The 23837-nt window shown below is 43.5% G+C and overlaps 2 protein-coding genes across 15 annotated transcripts in view; one reads left to right on the top strand and one right to left on the bottom strand.

Moving 5' to 3' along the window:
- Positions 1-23837, bottom strand: part of FGGY (FGGY carbohydrate kinase domain containing) — a 333758-nt gene that overhangs the window by 289165 nt on the left and 20756 nt on the right. For 12 of the 14 annotated variants that reach the window (XM_068953329.1, XM_068953324.1, XM_068953323.1 and 9 more), the window contains exon 2: positions 12251-12397. The gene's annotated coding sequence lies outside the window, so the exon portion shown is untranslated. The other 2 variants (XM_068953328.1, XM_068953337.1) reach the window with 2 other exon arrangements.
- Positions 18373-20334, top strand: JUN (Jun proto-oncogene, AP-1 transcription factor subunit). The gene has a single exon (XM_009688314.2). It carries the CDS (start codon positions 18882-18884, stop codon positions 19824-19826), a length of 945 nt encoding a protein of 314 aa, XP_009686609.2. The 5' UTR covers positions 18373-18881; the 3' UTR covers positions 19827-20334.

Raw genomic sequence — 23837 nt, 5'->3', positions numbered from 1 at the left:
TCTCTAATCGCCCTCTTCCTTCTTGTCTGATCCCTCTTTCTCTCTAAATATCTTCTGTTAGCACCGTTCAAATATGTGAGTAATGCGACTTTTAGTATGTTTTACATGACAGACGTACTTAAAGTACCAGCAGGTATAAAAACAACATTAGAAAATATACACCAGATCTCACCTGACAATGCGCATTTAATGAGTGCCTGGCATTCTCGTTACTTTTATCCTAACCATCAGTACTGTTAACCTCACCTACTTGATCCACAGGCATGAACCTAGCACTAGTACAGAAGCCCACATAAAAGGCAATGTGAGTTAGAAAACACCTTATGACCTCAGAAGAAGAGAAGATGGGGATGCTATGACAGAACCATGAAAACAGCAGTATTTCATCTCTGTAACTGAGGAAGCCAGTTTTGTAATAATAATTGTTTGTGCTGCCGACTTCCTTTAACACCTGCGACCCTGCTTGTCGTGGCCTCATTGCCTGCTGGAAACTTGGCAAAAGACAAGAGAAGAGATATTAGGGAACCAGTGCTACATCCTGAGAGAGGCCATAAAGTCCAAAGGTTGAGCAGAATTGCCAGGAGCAGCCTGATAAACTAAGGAAGTATGTGGCTCTGAAGAGACAAACTGCTGGGCCCGAGTACATTATGTTCAAACCCTGAGAGCTGCGCCCCGACGTCTCGCACGCTCTAAAGAACGCGCTATCCGGGGGCCTCTTCTGCCAGCCTTTCCCAAATGATCCTCTCGGAAAAGAATTATTTTAAGCCCCTTTCTGAAATCAGTATGCGACCATTCACTGCACTGCGCATGTCAGAATTTCACAGAGCTTAAAATCGAAAAACTTTCCTCACTATTTGTTCACATGAAGTTAAGACGATTTGTTAATTTAATTAAAAGAAAAAATCCAATGTAAAACCCCTTCTGAAATTGCATATTCAAGCCTTCCCAAAATCTGGCTCCAGTAAAGAACTTGTCCTTAACTATCTATCAGACCGTAACTAAGCCTGTAACTTGGCATGTGAAATAAATAAGTCAACAGTCAGATCTTTCGAAAACGTTCACTCAAATCTTCAAAAAATATCTAATAAAATATTTGGCATTGATGAGGTTTTCCTCAGGAGGAGAGTACAGCAACTGTGGTTTCACGTTAGGCAGAAATACGGGACAGTATTTCTGCCCCTGTTTCCTATCTCCGGGCTGTGGCCCGTCACCCACCCAGCAATACCAGCACAACTTTTTGTGCAGCCACAGCATAAAACAGAGCAGAAAAGTCTTTTCTGGCTTTCAGAACAAGTCCAACCTAAAAACCCAGCATGGCCCCCACAAAGAACTGAGCAAGCACAAGCAAAGAGGCAGCCGGGGAGAGAGGAAAAAGGACATGAATTGCTTTAAGCTCCTGTTACTGCTGACACTTTCTATTATAAAACCGTACGCTAACACGCTTTCGAGACTACGGCCCTGGGAAGGGTTTCACAGGGTGCACCTCCCTGCTGACGCCGAACCCTGCGGGACTCTATCTGCAGAAACGTGCCGGAGCGGAGAGGCTTGCGGGCTCGGCCACTGCGCTCGATTATACTTTGCATTATTCCCTAAGTGCTTATTCACTAGCGGGGAGGAGAACCCCAGCAGCGCTTGCAAACACGACGGCTTCCTTGCGAAGCAGCAGCAGAGTCCATACGCACGGCTCTCCTTGTAAGTAAAATGCCTGACGGGAGGGCTGCCCTCCCCGGGGAGCTCTGCTGCGGGAAGCGGGAGCAAGGAACTGCCTTTTTAGGACTGCGGCTGAGGCGAGCCAGGAAGCGCAGGAGCAGGAGCAGCGCTCCCACGGCGGCCTCCGCAGCCTTATAAGGCGAAAGCCAGGTATTTCCCTGGACCCGGCACCGGCGCCGCACCGGCCGAGCGGAGCGGCGAGGGGTAAGGCAAGGCAGGGCCCCCAGCGCGGCCCGGCCGGCCACCGGCCCCGCGCCTGCGGCCCCCCAGCCCTGCCGTCGCCAGCCGCCGAGCATTTTGGCGAGGCCTTATTAGGAAGCAGAGAAGCTTAATTAATTAAAAGATCATTTTCAGATCGGTAAAGCCAGATGGTTTGTGGGTGAACCGTACTTGATTTTAATGTGACATTTTAAGGCAGTCAAGGCAACATTTTGGAGCGCAAGTCTCTGATGTCAGGCATCTTTTTAGCTACCTAAGTAAGACGACAGATTTTCAGAGGTGATGAGCAACTGCAATTACTGATGACTTTAACAGACGGGGCAGGATACTCAGAGCCTCGGATACTGAGGCAATTTGTTTAAGCCAGCTTTAAGAACACACACGATTAAGATTTCTTCCCAGTTGCCTAAAAATTAGGGCCGCTTGACAGAGAGGAGCAAAAAGATTTTAGCATCTTTCGATTTAAATTACATTTCTTTTTAGTAAATATTTTATTTTGCTGGGGAGCAAAGCAAACTAGTCCACTTTGGGCCAGACCCATCTATATAGGCTGAACAGGTAAGCAGCCCTGACCATGAATAGTCCCATATCGTTGCTCTGTTTACTTTCCTGATTCTAGTTTTCACTTTGGAGGGTGGAGGGGAAAGGCTGTGAGTAAAAAAAGGAGAAAAAGTACAAATTTTCCCCATCAATACACACATTTTAATTTGATTTCAAATCTTTCTCTGAAAAGGGCAATAAAAAAAAAAGTGTCCTTCAATATTTTTCTTTGGCAAAAAAAGCCATTTTCCTTTAGATACGGTTAAAAAATCATTTACAGGATAACATGAATATCAGACACTATCCATCCAGGAGTAACGCAGCATCTCAGGTCTGAATATGAAATGGCATATTTGAATTCAAGGAATTACCCAAACATTTTGCCAGCTTACTTTCTCAAGGTTAATCTTTGGGAACTGCCTGCCCTGAGATGCTGTGTAGTATAGCTGTCAACGAAAAGCAGCAAATTTTAATCCAGAGATACGTGAGCGGCTTGACAGTTCTGATTTGTACCGCATTTTAAAGAGACAGATGACAAGTGTCTGCTCCACATCACAAACTACCACTGCCATCATTAGTGCCTTGGGGTAATAATCCCAGCAGGGGAGACCAGAACTTTGATTAATCTTGCCACATCCTATTTGCAACACACTGGCAAGACAACATGGGCGAAGTACTAATTATTTATGGACAATCACAGGGCATCAGTTTCTAGGATTTCGTATATGCGGCCCATTAGGAAAAAGGAGACATCGCAGCTATCATGGAAAGTTACTTTAAACACCTGAAAAATATCTAGATACATGATAAACTTACTCTGCATAAGTTGAGATATTGCGTAGGCCTTACTTCAATTGTTGATTGAGCTGGGATTACATTTCTGAAGCTCCAAAGCAGCACTAGGGTAAGACTACTTTCATAAAAGGAATGCAAGTTTGGACACCAGGTTTCATACTGTAAATTTCACCTTTAAAATAACTTGCTTGCCAAAGCAGTGCAGCTGCCAGAAAGGCAGAAAAGCAGGCAAATTATTCCCCTAAAAGCAATGATTGTGCTGTGTTGCTCAGGTACATGAGGCATCACTCCAGAACTGGGGTACTATGGCTCATTAAGAGTAATTAAAAAAACTCAGAGGGGATTTTAAAAAAACAGCTTCCAAAAACAAAACATGCATATATACCACATGCATTTGTTTATGCAGCTGTAATGAGTGATGAAATCCATTTATGAGCTGAAGTCACAAGATTCGAAGTAGGTCTTTGTTTAATCTCAGTAAGTCATGACATTTCCCTACTACTTATAATAATGTGATTTGGATCAACATTTTCAAACTTATGCACCTGGTTTTTAACAGTGCTGACCAACTGCACTTCTCATCTGTTTCACTGGAGACTGTGGACGGTCTATTTCTGAACGACCACTTTGATTAAGCATCCTAAATACAGATATAGGAATCTTGTTTTAGTTTAAGAGAGGCATGTAATTCTTGAATTTAGGATACCTTCTACAACCCTTACTCAAACTGAGACTCTATCCAGCCTGCAAAGAGCTTAAATAAAATCAATGATACCATTAGTGGAATGAATACTTACAGCATCAGCCCTTCTAGAACCAAAAAGTCTTTCCAGATGGATGCTCTTAAAAGACTTAAGAAGGTTTGCTGTAGACAATAGTTTTCCTCCCAGCACGTTGCTGTGACTTGGAAGAATAAAGTAGAGAAGTAGAGAAATGCAGCAGTAATGCCCTAAGTAACAACGGTAATACAGAATATCCAAGAAAAACAGATTAAACACAAGTAACTATTAAGATGCATATACCTTGTGTGTTTATAAACTGTACTAGGCTCTGGATGTATTATTATAACTAGAACAGTACAGGAATCAGTAACACTGCATATAAATCAACAACACATTTTTAGCTTTGATTTTAGGAAAAACAGTATTTGCCACTACTGCTCATGCCATTGCACTTCTATTAGCTTCACAGACACATCTGTTGTTTTTGTGAGGATCAGATCAAAACTGAACGAATCTAGGACCACTCTTAATATTAAGCGAGTGACTTTTAAAATTTTTATTAGAAGGGAAGAAAAATTAGACTTCTATTCTGAACAAAAAGTGAATCTGTCTAACACAAGAGCAGGACATCCCAGACAGAAAGAAGTTGCTTAACCTTTAAGGTCTGAATAAAGCTGTTGCTCTCTGCACCCATTCCTCTCTTCTGTCTCTCATATTTGGCTCATCCATCTGTTGCTCTTCAGAGTCCCAAATTAGGGAGGGAAAGAGGTGGATTTTACAGCACCTCCTGAAGATCATCAAATCAAGGTGGCAGAAGGAAAGAAGGAAAATGCAAGGATCTTTCACCTAGAATATTCTGCTCCAACTTCTCTCTTGCTTATACTCAAAAAGGCCTCTTAGCTGAAGTACCTCAAGTGACGTCACTGCAGTACAAGACAATTTCTTCAGCAGCTTGGACCCCAACTAGTAAGGGCTCCAAAAAGGCCAAAGCCAACTACCTCATGCATCATCAATAAAGTCAATATATCACCTAACTGGCATAAATATGAGTATAATCCTGTACCTTGCATCTTTTATGATCTATTTGTGTTTATGTAGGAAAATAATATGCACAATCACCAGTGTCTTTCCCAATGTGAAAAAATCCTAAAATGATGTATAAACGTGAGGCAGCCTGGGAAGCAACGAAACTGTTAGGATGGAAAGCGGCACCTTTTCTATCATTTTCAGACACGTACACACATTGGATCTACGTTTATGTTACGCACATGAGCATTACACTGACTTGGGAAGAGAGAGCCTGTTCTCAGTAGGACAGTATAAAGCCTTAATTGGCTTTCATTTTCTTAGGAAGGCTGCATCACCCAAGTAAAAAACTCACACAAGATACATCGGTCATATCAAACAAGCATCTGTAATCTTACTGCCACATCAGTTTACATAAGTTAGGTATTTCCATGGAAAAATCAATCTAGATGCAACCTTCTACCTAAATTCTAAATGTCTACGAGGGTTATACCTCATATTCCTCTACTTCCAATGTCCTGTTCAGTCACTTTCCTTTAGCTTCTTGGCATCTACTGTACCAGCATGCCAGAGAAAAAAAGACTGCAGCTACAAAAGTTAGATTAATAGCTGAAAAACAAGTATCAGTAGAAAATATTACTTAATATACTAGTCCACATGAACTAAACCCAGCTGAAAAACCCCGAAAGGGCACATTAAAAAATAACTGTGAGAGTGTTAAGTAAACAGCTCCCTTACTGGATTTGCTACAACCAACTAAAACCTTTTTCCCCTTTCCACATTAAAGGAGAGTTCTAAAACCACATTTTGCATATTTTATTAGCTCAAACCTTTTCTAACATGGTTCCCAGGGCAGATCAAGTCTAATAAACTTACAAAAATGAATCTAACATTGTTCTGAAATAACAGTATTAAAATCTGGTGGAGTGTGAACTACCAGAATTATCAATAAATGTCTACTCTTATTCCTAGATCTCTAATGGAATTCTAAACAATTTTCAGCCCCTAAGAGTCACAATTTATTGAACCTGAACTAGCATAAGATTTAGTAATCAGTGTTACCCATTTCATGCTAGTCGCTGACTAGTTTCATTAGAGGGAAGAACTGCACGTTTGGAGAAAGAAAAACATTTTTGAGACTGTTAAAAAAAAAAAAAAATTTGTGGTTGAAAGTTTCCTGAAAGGTCAGAAAGCTAAGAGCTATCCTGCTAGAAACAGATTAGCAGACAGAGAGCAGGCAAGGTGGTCAGAGGTGTATGGGAAGCATAATCTATTAGATTGATAGCACCTCTATGTATATGGTAAAATTATATCTTATCTTCCCAGCCCTGCAACCAAAATAAACCACATAGAAGTCTTGGAGTCTGATTCTGTTGTCTTTAAGTACACACCCCTTAGGGTTTTGACCTAGGACACACCACACATCTTTCATTTCATGTAAGACAAAAATCAAAACAAATATAATCAGTATTTTTCCTTTTAGGATTCTCACTGAGACTCTTTGATGTGTTTTCCCTAATCTTTTTTTCTTTTCAATCACCCCACTCAGGGGTTTCTCTGAGATTATAATGCTCCAGTTTTTATGTAACCTCTTCCATGCAGGCGCATTCCCAAGCTCCCAACACGGCAACTGTTGTAACAGTACACAGCAACACTACACCAAAGAATACCTTGTCCAAATGAAACCAAAAGGGAAATTTAGATGAGTACATTCTGCTTAGGTTGGAATTTTGGCTCAGGCACAAGAGTTAACACTCCTCGCCTTGCAAAAAGAAGCTCTAACGGAGATACTGAAAATGAAAGTACCTCTAACTCAAATCTGTGACAATCTAGCCGCTTATACAGCACGTTTATACACTCTGGGAAATTTTACCCACGTATATCCATTCATGAAGGGGAAATCCTTGCTCCTACTGGAGTTAACATGGGGTTTGCCAGCTACTGAGCAGACCCAGGATTCCACCAATAAGATTTAGGCCCGTGGTATAAAGCTAATTAAATTTCTATCTGGCTGCTTGCCAATTTTTCTTTGTTTCAGAAGCAATTATTTACATTTAATCTTAATTCTCTTTAGTAATATCCCTATTTATGCAGAGAATCCTTAAAGAGATTACCACATCCTTTTTAATGTTACCTAAGAGGTGCGTTAGTGTACTATAGTTCTAAACTTTTTCAAACCCACTACTCATAAAATGCCTCAACTTTAAATAGGCACTATGTAAAAACCTGCATAACTGGAACACCTATAAAACGCTAAGTAAACAGCTGCCCTGGCTTTATGCCGCCAGTAGATTCACGAGGTTCTAGAGTTAATTTCCATTTATCAGCTAAGATTTACTGACAGCGCCGGTATTTATTTCTGTTCTCCACCAAGTCACTTTGCATGGGGGAAGCAGGAGCTAAGACAAGAACTGGAAACATCTCCCTCACATGGGAAGGTGCCCTGCTAAGAAACTGCTTATTGAACCCGACACTGAGCATATAAACAACATCAGAGGGAGTGCACACACGCGTACTCTCCATACAGGGGAGGACAAGGCGGTGAAAGTCAAAGCTATTACAAGACAAATACAAATTAAAGACATTGTTTTTAATCTCCAGGATACTAAGATATTTTTGAGAACTCCCAATGTTCGGGGGAGTAGGGAGGGAGAGAAAGGGGGGGAAGGGCAGTAAGTTGTACTGAAACTTTTCTTACCGTTTCTAAACTTTTTGGGGGGAACAAAAAAAATCATTCTACTGAAAGCAACAGAGGATTTTTAAACCAACAGAAAAGCACTCGCTTGATAAAAACTTTCTAAAAGGTAGCTTGTCCTTTGCTAAAACTTGCCATTATGCCTCAAAAAGCATACCCTGGATATGCACTTTTCCAGACAGCTCTGCAAGTGAAATGCTGTTTGGTTCAAAAACTGTTGTATATTTTAACCAGTGTGGTTATTCCTGTCAATTGTCCCCTGATTGCAGATCTGTGAAAAACAAAGGCGTCGTCAGAGCTACGCTGAAGATACAAGGGTAACTATTAAAGTTCACAGAATTTTCGACATTCCCCTTCCTCACCCCGAAACCTTAACCCTTTAGTGAATGCTGCCATGTAAGTTTCCTTTGTTTGCCTGCCTGGTGGGCCACCTGGAAAGCATCAGCCTTCTATGAGGGAAACTCCTATATGCTTATGGAGAATTTCCTTAAAATGAAGCCTTGCCTTCCGCTATCATTTCCCAGAAAGGTATATTGTTCTATCACCACCCATATCAAATTCAAGTGCAGAGATGTGTTTACAGTACGTGCAGAGGCTCAGATAGGCTGGGCTGTTGCAATCCTGTTGCAATCCTGCGCAGAAAACAGAATGTTAACACTGGCACGCCGCTCCCACGCCCTCCCCTTTTCACAGGCTTTACATTAACTCAGTGACACCCTGCTAGGCACAAGGTTTATTTACACAACACAAAGTCTTGAGACTAGCCTTTGTTTGACTGCAATGTTGACAGGCTTATGAAGCATTACTGACTACAGTAAAGGTGTATTAAGAATCGACTGAGGACCACATATGAATGAAATGTTTTGAAACTCACTTGATTGAGTTTCCAGCTGCAGCATATTTCTCTTTTAGCCAGAAGCTGTTGGGACAAACAAACGAAATTCCTGACTTGAACGGGGACCACTGAATTCCACTAACATGGTGGTACCACAGGGACTGTAACTCGGGATATGCTGGTGATGCTCCCAAGAGAAGCAAATCTCTCCTTCCCCAGCCATTCAGTTTTTTCCCTGGGATAGATTTGAACTGGATACATTTCCCAATACGCTTCACCTCATGGTTGTGTCAGAACAAGGGAGGGGACAGTGTGGGAGCAGGAAGAGGGCCGGACTCCCTCTTTTGTCAGCAGTGCTAGTCGAAAGTACTCGTGGAACTACGTTGTGCTGATTTACATCTTGAAAAAACACTCCTTGGCTTTCTTACAAATTATTGCTGCACATATAGCATTTAAAAATATACATATATGCAAAAACATGCAGGAAAGCTTAGGTGCAGATTTATTGGGTAGAGGTGGCCAAGGGGGCTTCACCTCCCCACAATCAGCAATATCCAGTCATATGAGGAAGGAGTGGCTGCTGTACTCGCCCTCTTCCCCACAGGGTGTCTACTGCAGAAGAGTTCCTCTGTTTCACATGACATTTTGTTGTCCAAGTATTGGACAAGTATCAGGATTTTTTCCTAGCTTCCAAGAAGCTATCTGTGTGATTCTGGAGAGGATTCAATCCCTGTGCCTCAGCTTCCCCTTCCGTGGGAATGACACGTAATACTTCCTACCACATAATTTTTTTTTACATTAACAATTGCAAATTATTGTGAGAGCCTCTCACAGCAGACACACTAAAGCAAAGAAAAAAACTCCTCAAAATAGAGCTGACCCATAGCAACTGGAAGATATCTAGTCAAAACGTCAGGGAGTGACCAGAGAGTGAAAATGGCATAAATCTAAGTGCCAGTATATTCTCTGCACAGTCCAGGGTCAGTTTCAAAATGCATTACAAGGCTGATGAACCAATAAAAATGTCCATGGTTGCTATCCTAAAAGCAAATGGGGCTGGTAACAAATATTTCATACTAATAAGAACCTAGATAATCCGAGATCATCTTCCAAATGAAATTCCATTCCTTTTCTGTACCTTTTTTCTTAAGGCTATTTTTTGATTAATAAAATTAGTTCATAGCACTGGTATAACATCTTTTTCCATAGATCTTCATACTTTTCGAGGACCTCAGTCTCATTACGCCCATTTTACAGGCAGGGAAACCAAGGCACAGAGAAGCAAAAGTGACTTACAGTCATTCAACAGGGAGGCAAAAGCAGGAGAAACCAAGGTTCCATCCCATTTCAGTTTATTCTGTTCTCCCTTTTTTTTTTTTCCTCTATAGGTGTACAGAAAATAAAATTACTTCTCATTAAACTTACTAGGTGACATTAAAGAGGTGAACAAATTCTTTCTTTACGTTGTAAATTCTCCTGGCTGTCTTGAAAGAATAGATAAACCCCCACCACCAGCACCACTATAGAGTTAGGTAGACACTTTCCAGATCAATAAAATAAACATGAAATAAACCGCTGTTCTTATAAATATTTATATAATCATCTAGGACTGAAATTGGCTATCATTGAATTGACCTCAGATCTTTGACATAAATGCCTATTTGAAGCACCTGGCAATAGACTGTAAGCCTCCACACCCAGAATATCTTTGTCTGGACTTGCAGACTTGCCAGCCGCACGCCTTTTCCTATACCGACTATAAGAAATGCAATAGCTGGAAAACATCAGCACAAAACATGCTTATATAGAACAAGGCTACGTACCAATAGCTCTTACAACACACGTGCTTAACCTCTCTCACATGACTTACCCGAGTCCACAGACCATTCTTAGCCGAACAGAAGCCTCAACAAATATGTTCACATTAAGGTGGGTACCCAGATCTCTAAACTCTGCACAGCCATTTTTGGAATGTCTATTTGTGCTTCTTAAAAAAAGAAAAAAAAAAAAAAAAGCTGAATTTCAACTAGCAGGCATCACAGCCGTTAGGCCTTTGCTTATTATTGTCCTTTTATCCTAAATTTTTTCCTTGATCTCACCAACTTGCTCCTAATATAGTCAAATGTAACACCTTTTTATATGTTTTGCACATTCTCAACAGGCTGTGTAAATAGTCTTGTGAACTGGCCAATATACACACCACCTGTTGTTCATGCAGTACTTCCTCTACTACATATGTGAACTGTGCTCCCAAACCTATTGGGCAAAACAAGATATCAGGGAGGGATCAATACTGGTTTTGGATAGAATTTTCCATCCCTACCTCCCTGCTGGAAGGAGGGAATATAGAGGCATTGCAGTATCTGCAACTACCTACAACTTTTGCTGAAGAAAGGAAGAGACAACAGCAATTTTGAAAGTTTCAGCTAGCTTCGTTCTTCTCCTGTGCAAGTTCTACGGGGCCACTATGGGCAAGAACAGAACATCCCCATCCTGTAAGGGGACAGGGATGGCTTGTGCAGTGAGGAGCAGCTACGCAGTTGTGCTGATATGTCAGCTGTGATTCATGCAAGGTTGTTTATTAATCATCACCGGGGAGCGAGGAAGAGTAGCAGTTTAGCAGCATCTTGTACAAAACTGAAGTCTCTAGCTGTGCTTGTGCTTTCAGGTATCATCTTACCTAGGCCATGCCCTTTTCTCCCTACAATGCCTTCCTTAGTTATTTGGCAACCCTTACTGCTCCCACACCATGACTCCAACACAAATGACTGTCATCCAGAGTGAATGTTTCCATTTGAATTACACGAGCGGCACGCTAAACTTCCCCACAGGCTCTGCCACTATAATCCCTGGGAAGGAGCAATCTGCAGGACCTACTTTCACTGCTCAATGCTTTCTCTGTTTATTGCTAGTACTGGCAAAACCAAAATCATTACTCAAATTCAGATAGGTGTCCTTACATCTATCAGCCACCAACCACTAGTGATATCCAGTAACAGACATTCATTGTCCACGTCTAAGCCTGAACACTGAGAAGGAGAAGCCTGAACGCAGCCATAGCATAGAGAAGGAAAGTTTGATTTCTCATTGGAAACCCCTAAGCTCTAAGGTGCTTTACACTAGCGTTTTTGGTCTCACGCAGACTTGTTTCCTTTCCTTCTCCTGTTGCAGGCACTGCTTTATTCCAGGTTGCCAGGAACCTACTGTTCCGACAGCTGCTAAGATAGAGTGAGGTGTCAACTTTGACAGGATGCCAGATTGTTTATTAATTAAAAATTCAAGCATTTTGTATACATTCTAAGACTATAATCAAAACTGAGTTATTTTATCAAAGGCTCTCAATGGTTAAATAGGTTCTCTGAGGCTTGCAGTCACAATCAGCAAGCATAAATCAACGTATTCTGTTGCCACTACGTACTTTAATATGTGTTTATGGGAACATCAGACTGTCAGAAAGCTAACTTCAGCTCCCCACAGTGAAACCGCGTCTCAGTAGTACCTAACAAATGCACGCTTCCGGGGGATCTTTGTCCTCAAACACAGTAAGTATCTTTTCATCAAAGGTGTTCATCTGCCTCCCCAACACTCAGAGTTTGTATGTTTGTGTTTGCATGTTACAGTTTTCTCATGCTGCCAGCTCACAAGGCTGAACACAGCCGTCTGCTTCCCATATGCCACACATCCTCCAGTGCCTCCTTTAGAGCTTACCTTCAAACCCGCTTCATTCTCCGGGCTCCCACTGTGGATCAACAGCTATTCTGCCAGCCTTGTTTGTGTGCAGAGGATTTTTCTGATTGGAAGCTCCGCAAGACAGGGACTTTGCCCAACTCTGTATTTCTCAGAGCACTGGATATGCTATGGTATAAAAAGAACAAACAGAGACATTAACAGTGTGAAATTTAGATTTGTAATACCCTAAAAAGCATGGGGAACAAGACCCCAGGGTCTCTTTCAGACCCATCACTAAGCAAGGCAGTTTTCTATTCAGTCAGTTTCTTGATCAAAAATATACATTATATACTGTTGTTTCAATAACAAAAATATAGTTCACTCATCATTTGAAAACATATTTCTCAGCACTAGCAGTCACCATCAAAATCCTTTATAAAGCTAGCTGGGAATGGGTAAAATTGACAGTGAGTAATCTAGTACAAACAACTACTGGGAAAACAGAAGATCATTCTATCCACTTTAGAGATAATCACCTAAAATTTCATTCATATATTGCTGCACACAAATATCCAGGGTTTCAACTGTGCAGACACCATTCTTTAAAAAGGAAGTATATACACACACATTTATTCATTTATTTATTTTTAGTGGTTCCTTCCTTACTTCTGCACTCTTTCTCTGTTTACAGTCAATGTTGCTGTCCTGCCCCAGAGGTAACCCAACAGGTCTTGCAAAGTCTAACTTTGCCCCACCTCCATCATTCACAGTCTTGTCTCTCTAACCTACTCATTTTCCTCTATTCCACAAACTAGTAGTTTCAAAGAAATTCAGAGATTAATTAAAATGATGGGTGGGATGAGTAGGTGAGGGGGACAGGCTAAAGGGCTTGACAAGAAGAAAGATGAAAAGGACTAAATGCGTATAGCTTGGTTATACGATGACTAATTCAGGGTGGAGGAGATGGACACGATACTCATTTATAAGTGCTGGTAGTTCTAAAGAGCCTTTTTCATGTGCAGACTGAAGATCGGCTCAGGACTAGTGTTCAGTCTTGTTTTACAGATCTGGTTTCAGTGTCCTTCACCTCAAGTTCAGAGCGCCACTCTTCCCCTGGCCTATACGTTCCCACCCCTCCCCTCGTAGCTTCAAATATTTTTTTTTCAGCTCAGCTTTCAGTCAGATCCAGTCCGTGCATCTCTACCTGGCTACGTAAGTCCTAGTGGAGGCAAAAAGCAAAAAGGGAGGCCACAGAAATCTGAAGCTGTAGGATGGAGGATGTGGCACCTCTTTTAGCAGTGATGCAAACTTGGATGGCTTTGAACAGACTATGAAAACACACCTTGAGGAACTGAGGAGGACTTGGGAGCAGGAGCACCAGATGTTCTGCAAATTATTTTCCTTCCACTTACCCCAAAGAAACTGCTATTTTTGCCCTCCCAGCTTCTTTTATTATGTTCCAATATAGGACATAAAAGAAATATGCTTGCTCCTTCTTACTGTTCAACCTCTTGCATCCCTCAGTTTGAGGAACCTGTTCTATAGCAATTTCTCAAACAAGTGAAAAGCAGCACGGAGAAAATCCACAGAGTCCCAGTCTCTCTCACTCCACGCAGTCGTGAAACAGGATAGCACATCTGAAAGCATGGAATGAGTAATAAAAAAAGAGGGAATTGTCTAAGTAATAATCATATCATCTCCAGTGAGGGGAAAAGCAAGACATTGTAACATGTTTAAGCAAAAAAAAAAAAAACAAAAACAAAAAAAAAACCACTGCATGAAAACAAGCTGCTGCTTTCTGGGAGCACTGTTCCCTTTATGAAAAGAGCAGAAACTACCATTTATCTTTTTACAAGTGGTCAAGAGAATAAGCCAAAAGCATTTGTGTTATGATACTGAAATAAAACAACCAATCCATTTATTTCTGGACACCAAATGTAATTTAGATGGATGTGGTATGTATGAGAAATTTTAATTTGTCCCTGAAAAGCCATTTAATTATTCAGATTATCTGATTGCCTCAGTCAGTCTTGTATTGATTGATTAGAGAACTTTATAAATCAAAATCTATATTACTGCTGGTCAAAGCATCTGCCTCTCACATCAGCAGACATATACAGTTAATTTCCAGGCCCTACCCACAAGTTAGTTTATTGAGACATGTAAATGGCTATGGTTTATAAATGGGTCAGGTAAGTGTTCTTTCATACGACTAAGGGAATATTTACTTAAGGACATCAGGAAAGGGGGGAAAAGCCCTAAAGTAATAGCTGTTTAATAAATTAGGAGCCTAGTCACCAAAATTCCCAGCTCCTTGGCTGATGGCCACGAAGGATCACTGCCTCCATACTCACGGGGCCTACTTCTGTTTTGTGATCTGTGGCACTGGGAGAATCTCAAATGGTAAAGTTGGCACTTAGCCGAAATCTAAGATGAGACTTCTGTCTTCAGCCAAGCACCTGGTCACCAATCGTTCCCACATTAGACTCAAAGAGGTGGAAAATCCCCTCAGAACAAGCAGCAATGAAAATCTGTCTTCAATTCCAGAGCCTCCTGCTACGCACAACCTTTATGACCAACTTGAGTGCCTATTGCCAGCCTGGACCAAACAACCCCTAAGTGAGTAGCAATTAACATAATGAGTGGACTGATGAGCGTCCCGCATAGCTACAGGCCTCAGCAGCAACATGTCCCTAGCAAACTGGAACGTCTAGTCCTGAAACTCCACCTTTGTAAAAGGAAGGCAGTCGGAAACTAAAACGGGTGGGGGAAAAAAAGAAAAAGAAATTAAATGACTTAAGTGAATATCTCCATCCCAATCCAACACTCACTGAAGCTAATGAAAACCTTGCATTGATACTGGGGGGGGGCTGAACTGGACCAACCATAAGGGAGTAGTTTTTCAGATTACACACAAATTTATTAAACAGAGCAGTTAAAGCTACAGTGACCACACTCCAGATTTGTAGTCTGGACTTGGCTTTCTAGGACAAAATAGACTTACAGAAAAAAACAAAAACACAAACTGAATAGACAGAACTCTGACAAATTAAATATGTCAACAATTCACTGGAATGAACTTAATTAGGATTATTTGCCTATGCCAAAAACTGACCAAAGCAAATGATTTGCACAGGTTTCCTATGTAACAGAAACCAGGGGGAAAAAAAAAAAAAAAAAACTTTTCAGCTTAATTTAAAAATTATTCTTATTCCATAATAAAAAACTGCCACACAACAAACTACTTAAAATTCCTGTCTTACCTTTCTCCAGAATTTCTTCCTTGCACAGACAAGCCCTTTATAAACATCCAAATTGTACACTGACACAACACAGAGAGATCATTTACAGTATATCTCGGGGGGGAGTTTTAAAGCAGCAAGAACGTAAGGACAGCCATATCAGGTCCAACTAGATACCCTATCTCTTCACAGTGGCCAGCAACGGATACCTAAAGAAGCATATAAAACCAGGGAAAGCACACAGCAGTTTTGCCTCAGGATGCTCTCACAGACACAAGTCATTTGCAGCTTTGGGGTTTCCAGAACCAGAGACGTATTGCATTCAAGAGCCCTTAAGGGATTTTTCTTCTGCAAATTCATCTAATCACTTTTAAAGCAACGAAAACCTTTAGCATGCCAAGGAGCTCCACAGCTTAACGACGCATTCTGTGGAAAAATTTTGCTGATTTGTTCTGAACCTACTACCTGCCTACTACCTTTGATTTGATGCCCCTTGGCTACTGGGTCAGAAGAGTCAGCGACTGGCCTCCATTTATCCTATACATAAAGATTAAAAAGGAGCTAAAGAGCTGCATTAATGAATTTAAGAGATTTTCTTATGCATATGCAGTAATTCATGCTGTTTTGCAAAACAGTATGCAGCTGAAACTACAGTGGTAGTCGAGTTGTTCTGCGCAACCTGCCACGCAGACATGTTGCCTACGTGAAGATAGCATGTATACCAACAGCATACAGAAGGCCACTAATTCAAGGGCAAACTTTGTAATTTATACTATGGATTGTTAACACAAACGTACTAAGAACTGCAACTGGTATTTGCATAAAGCCAATCAGCTTACAAAGTAACAACAGTGCTGACCATGTGGTCAAATGTATATACTGACTGAAATCAGGTGGGAACACTAGGGGGAAAACAGCAAAGAAAAATAAACAGCAATAACTTAAGAACAGTGGAGTTATATGTTCACTTTTATTTCACAGCTGCTTTTGCTTCTGTTTGTTTCATTATTGTTTCCTATACTGTAACTGGTAATTATGTCATTACGTCTAGGGGAAAAAAAAAATAGGACAGAAGAATTTGAAAGTGTATTTTCAAACCTAGACATAAGTTTGTTGGCTTTACATACTATAAAAAGTGATTCAATTCTGCAGACCACCCTGCAACAGAAAACTTCTTTTACAAGTGTAAGGAACTGCTGCACCACTCACATGATACTGTACACCTCTTCAGTCCCTGTCCTACCCTGTATTGTCACTGTCCATCCTTAAATAGCAGCTGCACTTTATCCCAGAGGTGGCTGCATGTCAGCTTTTACAAATTCACACCACCCGAAGAGAAGAGGGTGTGCGGCAGGGTGAGGAGGGGGAAGGTCAGGAAATGAATTCAGGCAGTAAGGCACACCCTTTTATTAGAGAGATACACTAAACTAATACATGCAAGTCTCTCATAAGACTAGCTACGATAAACTAGGTATTAGCCAGCTGTTGCTCTAGAAAGAGCATGTCAGCACAGACTTGACGCTCCTTGCTTAGGGCCCTTCAACTCCCCCCCCCCCAACCAACCTGTACTTCCACAGTAATATTAGGACACTCTAAAATTAGGCTGTCGTTGTCCCCTCCCCTCGGAGGATGAGTTCAGAGAAGCCCATCTGGAACTAGGTTTTTTCCTTGTCTTTTTCGTTTGGTTTTGTTTTGCCCCCTCTATCTTTCCGGCAAGTCCTGAGCCCAGGAATTGACGCCACCGACTAAGATAATGGCAATCGCGCCCTTACTTGCATCCCCACCTCTCCCCCGCGGCCATCACGAGCTATTAGACAAAACGCGCGTAACCGCGTCGTAGGGCTAGTGGCGGGCAGGGCCAGGGCACGGGGGCAGGCCGGGGGGCCGGCCCGGCCCGGCGGACACCCCTCCGACCGCCAAGGGGCCGTTCCCGGGCCGCAGGGGCCCCCCGCCCCGTGACGCGGGCGGCCGAGCCGCTCCCGGAGTCCCTCGGCGGCCGCCCTCCCCCCGGCGGCGGCGGCGGCTCGCGGGGCCCGGCCCGGAGGCGAGGCCGCGGAGGAGGCGAGGCCGCGGAGGAGGCGACGGCGCGGCCCCGGGGCGCCCCTCCGCGCCGGCAGGGCGGGCCGAGGCGCTGGGCCGCGTGGGCGGCGGGGAGCGCCGCAGGCGCGTGGGCGGGGGCCGCCCCGCGGCGGTTTGTGCCCTCCGCGGCCCCGCGCGCGCAGCCGCCTCGGCCCGGGCGCCGCCCCCAGCCCTGCCTGGAAGCCGCCCGGGCGAGGGGACGGCGGGCAGCAGGGGAAATCACGTGAGGGTTCTCCCCCCCGCCGCCGCGGAGCACCGGGAGCGCCACCTTAAGGGCCGTACCACCCGGCGGGGGAGGGCGCGGCCACGGCCAGGGGCCCCGCCGGCGCAGGGCAGAGCGGCGGCCCGCCCTCACCCCGCCGCCGAAACAAAACACAAGTCTAAAAAGCGGGGGGGGAGGGGGGGAACAAACGGCGGTTTAACAGCGGCGGCTCCGGCGCGGCGGGTAAGTCGGTACCTGCCCGCCGCCACCCCCCTCCGGCCCGCGGTTGGTACCTGACCGTTAAGGAGGCGCCCCCGCCCCGCCCGCCGCCGTCCAACCCGGCGCGAGCTCTGGGAGCGGGTAACCAGATATTCAAAACAATACGTCAGCCCACAATGCCCCGAGCCGCCGCCAGCATTACCTCATCCCACAAGGCCCCGCGCCGGCGCTGAGAAGCTTCTAGGGGCGGGGTGGCTATGGAGACCGGTTGATATGCAACAGGCCGGGCCAGCGGCCCGCCTCCCCCGGGAGATGCGGCGGCAGCCAATGGGGAGCCCGCGGGGTGACATCATGGGCTATTTTTAGCGGGTTCCCAGTCGCTGATAAGTGAAGGCTCCACGCCGGGACAGGGCTCAGAGCGCGCGGGGCGGGCGGCAGCGCGGCGCCAGCGCGGAGCCGGGTACGGCACGGCACAGCACAGAGCACGGCCGGCAGCGGCTCCGCCGAGGGGAGCGAGCGGCGAAAGGCGAGGGAGCTCCTGCGCCGGGGACGGCGGCTTCCGCGGCCGGGGAAGTACTTGTGGCAACTTGTGGCGGCGGCGCGGCGCGTCCCGTCCCGTCCCGGCGGCGGCGGCGAGCGAGGCGCCCCGCGGCACTGTTCCGTCCCTCCCCAGCCCCGCGGGGCCAGGCGGGCTCCCTGCGCGGCGGCAGCGGCGGCGGGAGGGGGCACCAGCCCGCCCGCGCCCCGGCGAGAAGCGGCGGCGAGCCGGGCTGCGCCCGCTGCCCCGAGCCGCGCGTGGCCGGGCCGCGGAGCCCGAGGCAGCTGCGCTAACGCCAACTTCCTCTGAGCGGGACGCGAGCGCCGGCGCCGGCCGAGCAGCTTCTCTCCGCTGATCGCAACTTTGGTACAACTCCGCGGACTGTGTTCTATGACTGCAAAGATGGAACCTACTTTCTACGAGGATGCCCTAAACGCTACTTTCGTGCCGCCGGAAAGCGGCGGGTATGGATATAATAATCCCAAAGTGCTGAAGCAGAACATGACTCTGAACCTATCCGATCCTTCCAGCAACCTCAAGCCTCACCTGAGGAACAAGAACGCAGATATCCTCACCTCCCCCGATGTCGGGCTCCTCAAACTGGCGTCGCCTGAACTGGAAAGGCTCATCATCCAGTCCAGCAACGGGTTAATCACCACCACTCCGACCCCAACGCAGTTCCTCTGCCCCAAAAACGTTACTGACGAGCAAGAGGGGTTTGCGGAAGGCTTTGTGAGAGCTCTAGCCGAACTGCACAACCAGAACACCATGCCCAGTGTTACCTCTGCTGCTCAACCTGTTAACAGTGGCATGGCACCTGTGTCTTCTATGGCTGGCAATAATAGTTTCAATACTAATTTGCACAGTGAGCCTCCAGTGTATGCCAATCTCAGCAACTTCAACCCCAACGCACTCAACTCTGCACCTAACTACAATACAAACAGCATGGGCTATGCACCTCAACATCACATAAACCCCCAGATGCCAGTGCAGCATCCCAGGCTTCAGGCTTTGAAAGAAGAACCTCAGACTGTACCTGAAATGCCAGGGGAAACACCTCCCCTGTCCCCTATTGACATGGAGTCACAGGAGAGAATCAAAGCTGAGAGAAAACGTATGAGAAACAGAATTGCAGCATCCAAATGCCGGAAAAGGAAGTTGGAAAGGATTGCCAGGTTGGAAGAAAAAGTGAAAACTTTGAAAGCCCAGAACTCAGAGCTGGCATCCACTGCCAACATGCTCAGAGAACAGGTTGCACAGCTAAAGCAGAAGGTCATGAACCACGTCAACAGCGGGTGCCAACTAATGCTAACACAACAGTTGCAAACTTTTTGAAGAGACTGACTTGAATAAGAACTATGATACCGTGGTAGAACTAAACAGAAAACCAAAAGTGGCAGATACATAAAGCTAATGGTAAAAGCTGAAAGGTTGAGTCCTGCCTGTGCTCCGCAAAGCGCATGTGTGGAAAGACTGGCAAGCCTTCAGCTTGAGTTAGTAGTGAAGCAGTCAGCACCGCTCCAAGAAGTGCTGTTCCTGCTCAGATGAGACGTCAGATCTTCGTTTAACATTGACCAAGACCTGCATGGACCTAACATTCGATGATCATTCAGTATTAAAGGTTAAACTGCAATAGAAACTGTAGATTGCTTTCTGTAGTATTCCTTAAGAGAAAAAAAAAAAAACACAGTGGGAGGGAGGTTTGTGGGAGGCTGATCAACAACAACAAAAAAAGAACCATTCTGCCTGCCTTCAAGTAAATTGTGTATGTACATATCTTTTTTTATTTTATTTTATGAAAGTTGATTAATGTCAATAAACTACTTCATGACTTTGTAAGTTATTTTTATGTTGTTTATTTGGGCACTGCCCAGTATTGTTTGTAAATAAGAGGCTTTTTTTTCTTCCTTTTTTTAGCACTCTGAGTTTACTGTTTGTAATAAAGTATAATTTTTTAATGTTTCTGTTTCTGGAAAAAAATCTAGAAGGTTCTATTATATTTAAGAAAATAAAATAATTAAAATGCATTTCCCCCTCCCACTTTTTTTGCCAGTACCTGAGTCAGGAAAATACCCTTTATTCTGACCTCAAAAGGTAGGGATTACGTTAAACTTGTAATATACAACTACAGGCATGCCCTGGAGAATGTGTGAGGAGTAGAGGGAGAAAAAACATCCTGATCCTTAAAGGAATATAACCTTTTGAATCTTCATTATGTTGCAGTTCAGAGTCTTAACTTGATTAAACTGTTTGCCATATTCTAGTGGCCCAGTTTAGAGACCTGATTTAAAGTTAAGCAGGTTGGAGAAGGGTCAAATGCCATTGCATGATATTGCCCCATGCTGTAATAGTCTGAACTGTGACTGGCTGCTTTTTATTAAACTAATGCCTTTAACAACATGCGTAAGGCAAGACATATGGGGGGGGGGGGAAAGAGGGAGTTAAACATGCTGTAGCTTTTAAAGATTTCAAGTATTCGGTTTCATTCCTGCCTGTGTCTTCCTAGGTAAGAGGTGATCCTTGTTTGTTAATATTTAAGACTCTGCTGTTGTCACAGGAAAATAATTCCATAACCCCTTCCCCATCTTGAATTCCTTTCCCTTTCAGATGTTTCTACAGGCTCTCAAGTTTTTACAATAGAAAAACTGGGTATAAGCGTACCTAAAATTTACCTAGGCTAAGTAACCTAGTGACAAATGAAAAGAGTTGTAACAGCTTTTCTGTCACTTCTCATTTTAAAAATATCTTGTTTCATCTTTTTTAATATAATGATAGCATCTAACTTAGAAGCATACCACTTAACTTTTCAGTGGGAAACAATCATATTTCCAGAGTTTTCAACACACTGCACCCAATTCACTTAATGTGCATATATTTGAGGGAAGACCAGATGTTTTCCTGCTTGATGTTTAGAGCCAAACAGCTAAGAGGAAAAAGATACCATCAAAAGAGAGGAAGAAAATCCTAATAAATCACTGTTATTAATGAAGTAAAAATATTAACTTTTTAGAGTAGGCAGCCTTAAAAGTCTCTTTTTTCCTTTAATTAGAATATGGAAAAGCACAATTTCAATTGAAGTGACAGTCTTGCTTGAGGTCACTTCATAAAATGACTGTGTAACTGTATATATTTACATTTATTGTTATCAAAATGATACCCTGAAACTTCCAACTAATGTGGGTTAAGAGATCAGTTCCTTAAAGGAAGCATCAAAATATTTCCTCTGACAGGATTTTTTGCCCATAGTGCTTGGCTTTTATCATACAAGGGGTTGTTTTAACGTTTAAAACATAATATGATAACATCCTTCCACATAATAATGCAAGTATCAAGATAGCCACTGTTTGGATGCTGTCTGCTGCTATCAGAGACATACAATTGTAATAACACTAACCAAACAAAGGGTTACTAGGAGGATACTGTAGTTTGCCAAGAGAACATTTTGCTGATGTCAGCAACCCGGAAGGTAAGTTGATTTTGACCATATGTAGGAATAGACAGCAGAGGGATAACACACAGCACTGCTGGGTGTGGTTTTACAGGGATTTAGCAAGTGCCAACTTGCAAAATAAGCAGGGCAAGGAGATTAATTACCTGCAAAGGTGCAGGTTTAACTCTCCACAGGGGCTGGGTTATGGAATAGATGTTACTAGCAAGCATTTTGCTTAATCACCTAATTATGTAAAAAAATACATTATATAAAATACTATGTTAATTAAATACAGCTGAGTGACAGTCTGCTCCACCCTATGCTAATAGGCATACACACACATTTAGTACTGCAGTTATATGTTTTCTCTTTCAAGTATGGCATTCTGTAGCACAGGCAAAAAAGTTACTGAGTAATAGCACTGCTAGATAAAGAGGGCATGGTCTGATGGGTTTGCTTCTGTGACGTGAGGCACTTGTCGCAGTCCAGTTCAAGATGTACTGGTGATCATATCAGAAAACCTACCATCAACCAAGATGGCAGTTATTGCCAGCTACGCAGTTTCACTCGGGTGAAATAGCGTAAGCCCTTTCATGTATCCCATATCCCATTTGGGGATCAGGCCTAAGACAGCACAAGCAAAGCAAGTTTTTATTACCTCCACCTCCATCTGTTTTGTAAACAGCTTGGTGGGCTATGAGCCTGTTACTATCTGGTTCACTTCAGCACAGATGATTAAAATTCAGCATGCTTAGTATATTACTAGATCACTCGGTGATCAATAAGCACAACTATAATGAAAGACATGCATGCATTTATATATGGTGAAATGCAAAGATTTTACACTTACTTAACTGCTGAGATTAAAATTGCCCAATGCATGCTGTGCCTTACTTCTATAAGGAATAGTCAGTTCTCTGAGATTTAGAGAGAAACTTGCTTTTTGTTGCCCCAGCTGTACTCACAAGGGAATATTTTGCAAATAACAGCATTGTGAACATGTATTTTGTTTGGCTGTGAGTGTTGTCAACGGATTCAGGAAGTGAAGTCAGAAAAAGGCAGGGTTTCAAACAGGGCAGGCTACACAGAAATGCCTAGGCAAAGAGCCTCTAATCAGAACAACATGTTTGGGTTTCATAAATATTAATTAGAATTTGGATCTGTAGTAAAACCAACAAACCCCTTATGCTTTTACCCCCGAAAACAAGTAAGCTACAACGGGGGTTTGACTATGATTACTCAATGAAAAATTTTAAATCCAAAGTACTTATCATTCTAGAGAGAACAGTAACAATTTAACTTATTCTACAGTGGGGAAAAAAAGTTACAAACCAGCCATTTTCAGTCTCAGAACACAGTAACAGTTACAAAGAGTCCTCCATCTTTGAATAACCTAAGTCTACTTAAGTCTAGAAAACACTGACCTCAAAACATGGCACTATTAAATACCCCTGCAGGGTACCACATACCTGCTTAACACTGAGGCCTAATGATGAAAGATGCCTTTGTTATCTTTCCATTTTATAGGAAATCGTCACGAAATACAAATAATATCCCTTCTAACCTATGCAAAAAGTAGCCTGACAGTTTTGTTCCAAGCGAGGGAATCCATTATAGTAATTATTTTCTGAAAAAGTAAATAGACCTTCCAGTGTAGTTCATCTCTGCATACGTATTAATGAATTTATCCTCACAACACTGCAGGAAGCAAGGAATCTAACCGACACAGAGCGTTGCTCTAGTACTGCATAGCACACACGTACCCTGCACAGTGCAGCATGGAGCCTGAACCAGTGGCAAAACTAGAATTTATACAGCTGCATCAGCACAGCCTCTGCCCGAGTGAATAAACCTTGCTGAGACTTTGGGTTCATCAGCTCGGACACCAACGCTCTACAGCAGCAGACTGCTGAGGA

Source organism: Struthio camelus, chromosome 8 (genome assembly GCF_040807025.1).
Source record: "Struthio camelus isolate bStrCam1 chromosome 8, bStrCam1.hap1, whole genome shotgun sequence".
NCBI classification, from domain to species: Eukaryota; Metazoa; Chordata; class Aves; order Struthioniformes; family Struthionidae; genus Struthio; species Struthio camelus.
Note: the sequence above shows the minus strand (reverse complement) of the source record. Positions and strands in the feature narration are given on the sequence as shown.